This window comes from Martes martes (assembly GCF_963455335.1).
Source record: "Martes martes genome assembly, chromosome: 2".
NCBI classification, from domain to species: Eukaryota; Metazoa; Chordata; class Mammalia; order Carnivora; family Mustelidae; genus Martes; species Martes martes.
Window position 1 is genome coordinate 77,969,640 of NC_137889.1, and position 12,469 is coordinate 77,982,108.

At 35.9% G+C, this 12,469-nt stretch overlaps 1 protein-coding gene across 1 annotated transcript in view; it reads left to right on the forward strand.

Moving 5' to 3' along the window:
• The window catches only part of FSTL5 (follistatin like 5), a gene marked incomplete at both ends in the record, with an annotated part of 636,306 nt that extends 624,571 nt beyond the window's left edge, over positions 1 to 11,735 (forward strand). Inside the window, one exon of the mRNA XM_080796324.1 lies at positions 11,033 to 11,735. Coding sequence (XP_080652450.1) covers positions 11,033 to 11,735 — 703 coding nt within the window. The remainder of the gene's footprint in view (positions 1 to 11,032) is intronic.
• Positions 11,736 to 12,469: the final 734 nt, after the last annotated feature.

Genomic DNA, 12,469 nt, shown 5'->3' on the forward strand with positions numbered 1-12,469 from the left:
ACTCAACAATAGCCAATAAATTTTGAGGAAAAAAATTGTTAAGTTCATTCTCCTGGATATTTATACATATTAAATAGGTTCAATGAATAAAATAGTACAACATGTATCTGTGATGAAAGAAATAGAACTACGGACATAGACTAAATGCCAAGTGACAGTCCAAGTCAGTAGAAAGTGATGTACTATCCAATAAAATAGGAGCAAAAGATATCTATCTTAAGAATAATTTTTAAAAAGGGGATGCCCCATGGGTGTCTTAGTCGGTTAAGCATCTACCTTGAGCTCAGGTCATGACCCCAGGGTCCTGGGATGGAGCCTCGAATCTGGCTCTTGGCTCAGCGGGAAGCCTGCTTCTCCCTCTCCTTCTATCCCCCCCTATTGTGCTCTCTCGCCTGCTCTCTCTCTCTCAAATAAATAAATAAAATCTTTAAAAACATAGTTAAAAAAAAAAAACAGTTGAACCATTACCGTATATGATAGATTGTTATACTAATGAGTATCAATGTCTGTGGGTAGTTCCCTTGCACTCTGACCACGGGCATGTGATTTCTTTATGTCCATGCAACATAAGCAAACATGAGTCAAGCAGAGACTTGACAAAAGCTTTCCCTATTAGAACTTTGCAGTCACCTGTAAAAGAAATCTTATGAGCGTCCCTGAGGAGAGAAAACCACATGGAGAGAGGAAGGCTCACCCATCCCAGGCTTCCTTGCTGAGTTCAGCCACCAACCAACCCCTAGCTTAATGAAGCCACATGAGTACACATATTAAGGAAGCTGATTAAGTAAAATATGGCAGATCATACTATCGATTTCCGATGAATGACTATAAGTCGTACAGTAAAAATGTACAGAGCAACATGAATATATCTTTTAAAAATGTATGTGAAAGAAAAAAAGACACAATATGAGATACATATCATATATACTGTCATTTGTATGAATGAAAAATGCAAACAAACAAACAAAAATCCTCCCCTTTCGCTTACTCTTGTATACCTGAGAACACACACAGATTAATAAAAGTTAAAAAAAATTATGAAATCCAGATAAATTTTTAAAGATATATTACAAATCCTTAGTCTGTTAAGTAACAATTACTCAAGCAGCGTTGCTTTTACCTGAAAAAAAATGCAGAAGCAATGGGAAAATAATAAAACAACCACTGGTATTAATCATGTGCATAACTTTAACCACATGATTTCTAACTTAGTTTTGCTAATTTAACAAAATACCACAGACTGGGTGGTTTAAAAAACAGAAGTTTCTTTCTCACAGTTTTAGAGGTTGGGATGTCAGGAATCACAGTGCCAACATGTTTGGATTCTGGTGAGAGCCCTCTTCCTGGATTATGCCTGATTGCTGCCTTAAGCTGTGTCTCTCATGGCAGAGAGAGAAAGAGAGAGAGATATCATATCTTCATGTCTCTTCTATCAAGGGCACCAGTTACATTCAGAAGGGCTCTACCCTCATGACTTAATTCCCTCCCCCAAATTTCCACCTCCAAATAACATCACTTTGAGAACTAGACCTTCAACATAAGCCTTTGAGGTATGGGGGAGACATAATTCAGTCATAGCTTCCCACCCCTGGTCACTCAAAATTCATATCTTTCTCACATGAAAAAAAAAAAAAAAAAACATTTATTTTATCCTAGAGTCCCAAAGGTCTTAACTAGTTGCAGCATCAATTCTAAAGTCGAACATCCAAAATCTTATCTAAATGTCATCTAAATTAGATATGGGAAAGACTCAGGTCTGATTCACACTGAGGCAAAATTCCTTTCTAGCTGTGAACCTATGAAATCAAATATATTATGTGCTTCCAAAATAAAATGGTGGGGCAGGCAGAAGATAGACATCCTACTCCAAAAGGGAGCAATAAGAGAGGGAAAAGTGATGATAAGTCCGAAATAAGTCTAAAATCTAGCAAAGCAACTCCGTGAGATTTTAAGGCTTGAGAATAATTCTCTGACTTGATGTTCTGACTTCCAGCCCCACTGCAGTTGTGGTCTTGCCCTTATAGCTCTGCATGGTGAGGGTTTCATTTCCAAGGCTCTGGGTGATGTCTTGGCCCTTTTCAAATTGAGACAGCAGCCCTAATAATCGCTGAATCACCTTAGAATCATTTTTCCTTTATCTTGAAGAATAATGCACATTCGTAGATGTAGAGCCGTGTGGTCTTATCCTATAAAATTCAAGAAGTCCAGCAACCTTCCTTCATTCCATTCTGTCTCTGTCTCCTCCAGTTCAAACTGGCAGTCTCCCTGCTGGGTGGCTGATGAGTTCTGTGGTTCACAACATGCTAATATCCTTATCAAAAGGCTGGTCTTCCACACTGTTAATGTTCTTTTCTGAGTATGCATTCCCTCCCTTCTTTTTCTGGTCTTATAGACAGGCTAAGATCTCTCCAAATCTTTATGTTCTGGTTCCTTTTGCATAACAATTCCTCCTTCAATCTACTTTTTCTGCTTCCATTTTACTAACAGCAATCAGGAGGAACCAAATCACTTCTTCAACACTTTGCTTTTAAATCTCAGCTAAATATCCAATTTCATCATTCTCACGTTCTACTTTCCACAAAACACCAGAAATAACACAGTTTAACTAAATCTTCTGTTGCTTTATAGTAAGGATATGTCTTTCCTCCAATTTCTAATAACATATCCCCCATTGACATCTAAGACCTCATCAGAATGTCCTTTACCAGCCACATTTCTACAATCTGTTCATGATTATTTATGTACTCTCTAAGAAGATGAAGGCTTCCTCTCCAGCTCTCTCCTTTCATTTCTGAGCTCTCACCAAGATCACTTTTATTGACCCCAACCCAATAATATTGGGTTTTTCTAACATGCACCTCAAAACACCTCCAGCCCCTATGCCTTATCTGGTTCCAAAGCCTCTTCCACACTTTCAGAATCCTGTTGTAACAGCACCTCATTTCTGGTACCAATGATGTTAGTCAGTTCAGGCTGCTTTAACAAAATATCACAGACAGGATGGTTTAAACAACAGAAATGTATTTATCACAGTTCTGGAGGCTAGGAAATCAGAGATCAGGATGTCAACCTGCTTAGATTCTGGAGAGAGCCTTCCTTCTAGTTTGCAGGATGCCATCATCTTACTCTGTCCTCACATGGCAGAGAGAGAGAGAAAGAGAGAGAGAGAGATCATCTCTCTTATGTCTCTTCTTTTAAGGGCACTAATCTAATCCAAGAAGGCTCACCTCCATAACCTAACTCCTTTCCAAAGGCCCCACCTCCAAATGCCATTACAGTGGGATTTGAACTTCAACATATGAATTTGTTGGGGGCTTGAGGGGGTGGGGATGCAAACATTTAGTACATAGCAATTATTAAAAATATTTTACCAGTAACTAAAGGTAAGAGACATTTTCTGAAACTTTACAGAAAGTAAGAAAATGCTATCACTTTAGGGGGGAAAATAAATCAAGAATGCTTTCTCGCAGCTTGGAAAGTTACACAATTTTCCTTTATGCATTGTCACGTGATCCCAATTAGGAACTAAACATATATGCCACAATCATCACTCCATATAGCTCTGTATCTTCACTGGAATTGAGTTTTTCAAGACTCTTTGGCCAAGGAAATCTGTGGTTGCTGTTTTGCATATCTATTCCCAGGTACACATTCCACCCTTCTCCACCTTGCTTTCTATCCCAGAAGGCTGGCTAATAGGGCTTCTGGTTGGTTGGGCCAATGAAAAGCCTGACTGGAGATTGCACAATGAAGGAACATGAGACCAGAATGTAGAATACCCCCTACCTTCCCACTCTCTATCCCCTCACTCCCCACCATGTGTGCTGTTTTGTAGGTGACCAGCTGTTTCTTTAGATCGCAGGTAACAAAACACCACAAGACACATCTCTCCACATAACTCCCTCCTACCCAGACAGAGCTGTGACAACAGCTTCATTGTTACTCTCCACATATTACTGCACTATCCCTTGTGACCAGTTTCTATTTCACTGTAAACAGTCTCTTTATCATACCCTCCTTGATTTATTCTAATTGAAATTTATTCCTTTCCTTCTGGGATCCAGACTAATATAAACTCTCTCTTCACGTGAAAGCATAGCATAACTGAAATGTAAATTAGTAGCTGAAACAGAGATGTAGCTACACCCATCTTTCCTCTCATCTTTGAAGAGGCTCCCTAAACACTTTTTGAAAGTCAGAGCATCCAATTATAAGCACTCCTCTGCTTGACTATAATTACCTTAAGGATAGGAACCATGTATTTCCTTTCCATTTCCTTCATAAGGTTGTACAAAGTGTGCTGAACATAGCAGCTTGTGAATAATACTGAATTGGGTCACACGGTGTCTGGAACCCAACTCATGACAGACCTAGTCCCTTACTGAATTTTTTTTCACCCATCATTTCAGTTTGCCAGATATGCAATGGTCACTTTGGTAGTGTTTTTTTGTTTTTTGTTTTTTGTTTTGATTCACAGATTTTGCTCTTGCCTTTGTTTGACCTTCCTTTTGTATTTCCACCTCTGCACTCACAAATTATTTCCCATTCTTCTAATTACTATCTCCACTTCTACAATGTTATCCCTGTTCCATTTGCCAATTCCTGCATAAAACATGCCCAGATTAGAAAAATGGGTAAGATCCATGAGGCTCCTATTCTCAGATTTTCATGTGCTTTTCTAAAACCAGGTCAGAAGAGCAAGCAATCTTTTAAAATGCCATCTGAAAACATAGTTGTCAGGTTTTATTCTTTCTTTCTTTCTTTTTTTTTTTTTCCTCTAAGCTCTTAAGTTCTTCAGAAAGAGGTGGAGGACTTTGGTTTTTGAAATATGGTCTATAGTATATATGGTGTGCATGGAATTCTTAATGAATCTTTTTTTTTTTTTTAATGTCCTGGCCACTGGAAGTGATATACCTTTAGGTACTGTATTAATTCTGTTGAGCCATTAGACATCCTGGATATACTATAATTAAATTATGCATTTATGTCTCAATTTGGCCTACAAATCCAAACAATACGATACCAGAGAAGGAGGAAAATAGGGAATTTAGTATTCAGAAACACAGTCTACTTTTTAAAGAAAAAAATTCTAAAACTGAAAGTAGGGAAAGTAACATTAAAATCTTTAATATAGAATTTCTATAATATACTTATAAAAGGCAGGTAGGAGGCATCCTGTGGCTTATTTTAGCTTTTCCAACCTATGTTTTGAAAACAGAGAACTTCAAAGTAGTATGATCTCTCAAATACATCTAAGCATTAGGTCTATTCAGAAACTGTCCTTGCTCTGGTTGTAAATCTTCACTAAATGTGTCAATTCTATTTCTCTGTGCCTCCCATCTCCCGAATATGAATGTGACCACTGTTTATGAACAGGTATGTTTTACTGAGCTATTTATGTGAAGTTCAGATAAAAACTAAATCCTCTGGTACTTGTGTAGGAACAGCATTCAATCTTTTCTTACAAGGGTCAGTCTGGGATAATAGAAAACAACTAAATATAAAGGAATTCATAAACTAGTGAATGATGGCTCATGTCAGATTTATGCTTTGCGTCCATGAAAACTCTCTTTCAGTTGTAACATAATGGAAGATGCCATTTCAACAGCACATTGCATGTGTGAGTTTGTATATTAGTTATATGGAGAAGAGGTTATAATTTCAGTTTCTTTTCTGTTAAGTATCTCTTACCTTCCAATTGGAAAAACATGATAATTATAATCCAGTTAGAAAAACAGGGTCTTGATAATCTCGCTCATTATTATTATGAAACACTTAGTACTAGATCATAAGTTTTAGATGTAGATTTTCACAAGTAAAATCCCATTACAAGTAATTCCTAGGGCTGTTGAAGTTATTCTGTCCTGGAATTTCATATTTTCTATTATTAAGACATCAGAATAGTTTTGGGAAATGCTTTTGTTTTAGGTGTGGATTGCAGCAGTGTTTTTTTTATTACAGGATAGAGTGTCTGAGTAATCCCATGTTCAGACACCTCCAATATGCGGGGGCATAGCTCAGTGGTAGAGTATTTGACGGCATATACACCCAGTCTTGCACTTACCACTTCCCATTTGTCTCCATTGATATACATAGAAGTGCTTGTTTTAAAATTTAGGGAGGTTCAGAAGATAGGGTATGAGGAAAGAGGTCATGTACGGATGGAGAGGGAGAATCAGGAACACTTCCCAGCTGGTAGTATGGGGGTTGATCTCAGTGGGTAAATACTGAAAGTCGGCAGTTAAGAGAGTTGTTCAGGTGAGAATCTATGCGGACTCTGGGGAAAGGCCATACTATATTAAGACTCAGGAGATGAAAAAAAAATTGTTATTGTGCAAATGTTATGAGATTCATTCACACCAAGCTTTGGAGTATTAACACTGTTGGTACTGATCATGGCAAATTAATACAGGTTATTAATTGGCATTATGGGATTCTTTCAGCAGCATCTCTGAAAGCAGAATCGGGGTAGAATAACATGGCAGATGCTATGGAGTGACAATAACTGGGAAATTGCTCTCTAAGTTTCTCTGTGACCAGACCCATTCAGGAACTGAGCAAGAGATATGGGGAAATCAGTCATTACTCAGATGAAAGGAATACACGTGGTCTTGTGGGATGTGGTCTTTGAGCAGCTTTTTAATAGACTTCATAGTATTTCAGCCATGCTTCTCTCTAAATACCTGTTCTTTTCCCCTCTGCCAAATAACTTCTTTTGCAAGTCTCTTGAATTGCCATGATATACTCTGATTGCAATTCTCCATGTCGTTAGATATCCATGTCTTAAAGTCTGCCTCAAAATTTCCTGTTACTCTAAGTGAAAATTCTTGAGTAAGACAGGTATCTATTTCAAATCCCATCCTCTGTGCCAAGGTCAAAATCACCCAGCACACCATGGCTCACTGCTTCATGCCTTCAGTGAGAACTGACGCATCACCTCTAAAGAAGATGGAGTGAGCTAGACTGCCTTCCTTCTTAACAATGTGAGAGATTTGGTAATTGGGTAAAGGGTGTACTAGCCATAGAACCTGTTGTCAGTAGTGAGAGCAAGAATAAAGATGTGGATTTCTATTACAAGTGTGATATCTGCTGAATTTGCAAGGGGAAATATCCTGCCACATTGGAGTAACACAATGTGTTTATTTAAAAAAAAAAAACAAAACTGCGAATACTGGCTATACAGAAAAACTGATAATTTGTTTCTGTTCTTCCCATTTATGAATTGTAATAATCTGTAGTCCCATAGGAAATATCATATTGGGTTCATAAGTGGAAAATTATGTTACTTAAGGTATAAAGCATAGGCAAGTTCTGTTTATTGATAATGTACTGTTTGCCTGGTAACACACATTTAACTTCTATATTTCAAGCAAGGTAATACTTTTGTCCTTTTTCTTCTAACGAAGGAATTTAAACTCATGGAGGTCAAGGACTTTATATAAGGTCAGCTATCTATTATATCGAAAAACTGGAACACGAAACTAAATCACCCTGGGTTGAAAATTTTTACTGCTTCCAAAACAAGAAGTTCCCTTGTATGAATCATTTCAGGACCTTACCTTAAAGTACAAAAGCAGTAATTAAAGTTGAACTTCTTAAAATCTTTATAATGAATTAGATCGATTACACTTCAGAAAAATAAAATAATTTGTAAATGAAAAACATTGCCCTGATTCTCCTCACCAAGTCCAGCAACAAATCCACACAATGCTGTTACCGAGGGGGTCACACTTTCCTAGCTTTATTCATTTCCTAGTAAAAGAAGTGATTCCAAGAGTAAGTTTTAACTCTCATTTCTTACAGTCTGCAACTTCCTATACATATTCTGACAAGTATTAGACAAACTATGTTAGGCTTAGTCTGGGGCAGGATTTTATTATACTAAGCAGGCATGGAAGTTGAGAGGCTCGTAAATATTAATCACAGACTAATGAAGAGTGGGAGATTTTTGAATATCAATCTGTACTAGGGGGAAATTTTGAATTAGAGACATCACTTCCTACCCAATAAATCAGTAGTGAAAAATTGAAGGCATTCTCATGCATCTGCTTATGTAGCTAGATCTCTAGTCCTAAAGGAGCATGCAGCATGGATGCCAAAATAGATGTGATTTTATCGCCCCACATGGAGGTTTTGCATTTTTAACTGGACCTTCTCTTAAAATTTTAATTACCTTCAAAAGAAGCTGGATTGTATCATAGAAAACTTGAGTGCATTCTTCAGTATTAGAGTAAAATAGCTCAAGAGTAGTTAAAGCTTGTCACATTCTTTTTCATTAGCATTCACAAACCATTGCCCAAAGGGACTGGAAGACTCAAGGTTAAAAGAGGAGCTGAAATGCCAAAACTTGATTGGCTTGTTGCTTTTATTAAATGTGCATATTACTGCTTTTGTCTCCGGGCACATGTACAGTGGGTAACATAAAAGAAAGACAGTATTTTCCATCATTATTCAAAATGTCATAAATAATACCAGATACAATCATATACATACTTCTGTATCCTTAATGATTGTCCATTAATGGAAAAATATCCCTTTACAGTAATCAGAGTTAATTATTTATTAAGACAAGTATGAGAGTGGATAGTGATATCTAGGATTTTATGATATTTTTGAGGTTGACAAAAAATCATGGGACGCAGTTTTTGGTTTGAGGGTTTTTTTTTGTTTTGTTTTGTTTTAAATTCTCTAATATTCAGTATTTAAAACCTGTGCTAGGCATTAATATTTTAAGAAACATGTGGAAGTGATTTTTTTTTAAACACCTTTTTTTTTTTTTTAAAGATTTTAATTATTTGACAGACAGAGATCACAAGTAGGCAGAGAGGCAGGCAGAGAGAGAGAGGAGGAAGCAGGCTCCCTGCAGAGCAGAGAGCCTGATGTGGGGCTCGATCCCAGGACCCTGGGATCATGACCTGAGCCGAAGGCAGAGGCTTTAACCCACTGAGCCACCCAGGCGCCTGGAAGTGATTTTTAATAGTACAAATTCTTCTTCATACCATTATAATCAAATGAAAATGTTATCCTAAATAGGTATGATGGGAGCTGTGACACAAACACAGTTACTAAGGACACAGGAAAAGAGAAAGATCGAGGAAATGCGCCAGAAATAGCGAATGTCATTCTGAAATACACCAGAAATATTATTTTCAAAATGATTACTTTATTCCATCTCCTGTAAATAGAAAAAGCAATAATCACTAAGTTAAATGATAGTATAGTAAGATGCTATAATTAAACATTGATCACTAAGTTTTCCGTTTTTATTACTAAAATTCCCAGAGTCATTGAGAGCAGGGAGAGTTATGTTGATCTGACATATTCCCAGTGCCTCATATTCAGTAGTTGTTTGATAAATATTTTTTAAAAAATTTAAAGGAGTAAGTGTACATTGTAGTTTTTCTTTTGTATGGATGTTGTAATCTCTCTAAAGACAACAAATAGTTTTTTCACAAATGTTTAAATTAGCTAAAATTTTATATGGGGTTTCCCAACTATATGTAATATAATAACATAGAAGCAGTTACAACTTTACATCTATTTCAGTAAAATTTCTGTGGATGCACTTGTTGCCTTCCACAATTACAGCACAAAGACTGATTTTTTGAGAACATTCATCTTATCCTTTCTATAATATTAAAGATGAGTTTATTTGAGGGGCTTGCCATATGCTTATATTTGAAATTTTAAGGAGTTGTTACCCTGAGTTCATTATATTTATGTATTATGTGTAGAAATGGTTATTTTTACATAAATAAAATTTTGTGTAAGGATTAGCATATTAAAAATGAATTGCACAGGTGAAAATAACATAACAGATTACCTTTAGAGTTTCTGTTTTAATGTGCCACAAGTCATCTTATGTTTAACTTTTTTTCATTTATGAGCACATTCAGTATAACAATAGACCCCCCCGTTTTTTAATGGAGTCTTTGAAAATACTAGTATGTGTTTTAATCGATATTATTAAGGGAAACAAAAGTAAGTGTCCTTCAAAATTTTATTGGCCAGTATCTATTTTGGATGTAATTTTCTATACTACTCTCCATCTCATTTTATCTTATTTAACTTATTTTTTCTAAGAACCCACTGGTGTTATAGGTCATAGTTACAAAATATATTTATATTTGTCACAGGGACTTAAAATAATTTGCAGCTAAAAAAATAATAATTTGCAGCTAGAATTCAGGACAAACGCTTTGAAAAGCACAGAAATAACTAAAGAGACTACCAAAACAAATAAGAAATATTTATTTTTAAAATATCTTTAACAGAAAAAATCATAAATCTTTAAGGTTCATTGTTGTTCAATATAAGATAACGAATATAGTGCAGGTATATCACTACAAATGATAATGTAAGTATAGCAAGGTTGAAAAATGTAACCTGTATTTAAAACTTAAAATAAAAGAGTGTTAAAATCATAAAAGTAGTTAATCAAGGCAATCTTAAAATCTAATAAATAGAAGTTTAATAGTTCTATACCAAACAACAACAACAACAACAACAAAACAAAAAAACCCTCAGATGAAAATGAGAAAGATGTGGATAATTGTCTAAGTAGTAATGAGTGTCAGACTTTTCGGATGGTCTTTGGACAAAATAAGAAGTAAATGAAGCGCATATAATAGATATATATTCAAGTCTTTTATTCTTGTTGACTTTAATAGCAGTAAACCAATCTTATTCAATATCAGAAGGATTAGAGACTCACAAAATAATGTTTACCTTTTTATGTATGGTAAAAGTAAAATCTGTTGTTCCAATTAACTTGATATATTGCTTTTAATTATTTTGTTTTCTACACCATGAGTTACAATTATTTGGCTATAATGAAAAAAATGACCTAGAGAAAGGAGGTGAAAGGAGCACAATTTAAAGTTTAATTCTAACACGATGGTGACACAAATTGCTGCATAGCCTGACAATTAATGCCTAGACTAGTGATGACCCTTTCCACCTGCCCACAATACATATTCATACGGGAACCACTCTGTAGTTTCCTGTCTAACTTTGGTTTTCATCTTTTCAGGTTTGGATTTATTCTTCATAAAGATGAAGCTGCACTACAAAAAATTGATCTTGAAACCATGTCATACATCAAGACAATTAACTTGATGGACTATAAGTGCATTCCTCAGTCATTGGCGTATACACATTTGGGAGGATACTACTTTATTGGCTGCAAACCTGACAGCACTGGGGCAATACCACCACAGCTTATGGTGGATGGTGTAACCGACTCAGTCATTGGATTCAATAGTGATGTGACAGGCACTCCATATGTCTCTCCAGATGGGCACTATCTTGTCAGCATTAATGATGTGAAGGGTCTTGTAAGGGTTCAGTACATTACCATCAGAGGAGAAATACAAGAGGCTTTTGATATTCACACAAATCTGCACATATCTGATCTGGCATTTCAGCCATCCTTTACTGAAGCCCACCAATACAACATCTATGGTAGTTCAAGCACACAGACTGATGTGCTCTTTGTTGAGCTCTCCTCGGGGAAGGTTAAGATGATAAAGAGTCTTAAGGAACCACTCAAGGCAGAAGAATGGCCTTGGAACCAGAAGAACAGGCAAATCCAGGACAGTGGCTTGTTTGGTCAATACCTGATGACACCTTCCAAGGACTCTCTCTTTATACTAGATGGACGACTCAATAAGTTAAACTGTGAGATCACTGAAGTTGAGAAAGGAAATACAGTCATTTGGGTTGGAGATGCCTAGGAGCCCTATTAGATAACTATTGAATAAAGAGTTTTCCAGTGCATTGCACTTAATCCATTGTTTAAATTTACAGCTTAACTTTTCAAGATGATACCCTAGTCAAGCATAAGTTAATTGGTTGGCCAAATAAAATAGATTTTTTTTTTTTTTTGCAAAGATACACACAATTAGTACTATTGGTTGATTAGAAATACTTAAAACAACATTAAGAACTACATCAATCGCAGGAATCAAATCTATAATTACATTTTAAGTGAATAAAATAGAAATTTAAATACATAAAAAATAACTGCAGGGAATTTCAGATGACTTTAAGCACTACTTCATTTTGGGGGTGACTTATCTCTTATTCTTTTCTCTGTCTTTTGGTATGCTTAAACTAGAAATAAAAAGGTATTGTGGAACCTTAAAATTCTTACTTCAAAATATTCTGTCCCATCCACTGTTTATAATCTTTTGTGCCTTGAAGGGAATGTCACAAGAGGAAAAGGTAGGCTAAATGCTGCATACTGAACACCCCCATAACTATAAATCTTTTGTCATTAAAAGAGAAAAGTTTAACATCTCTTGCACTAAATCCTGTCTTTGACACTATTTTAAACCTCAGCAAAATATCATTTGAAGGCATAAGTTGGCCTTAGGTTGTATACAGGTAACAAACTCTATTTGATACTTAACTTTATGGTCTGCAGCATGCTATGGAAAATGAGGAGGAAGGGAGGAAAAATAATTAT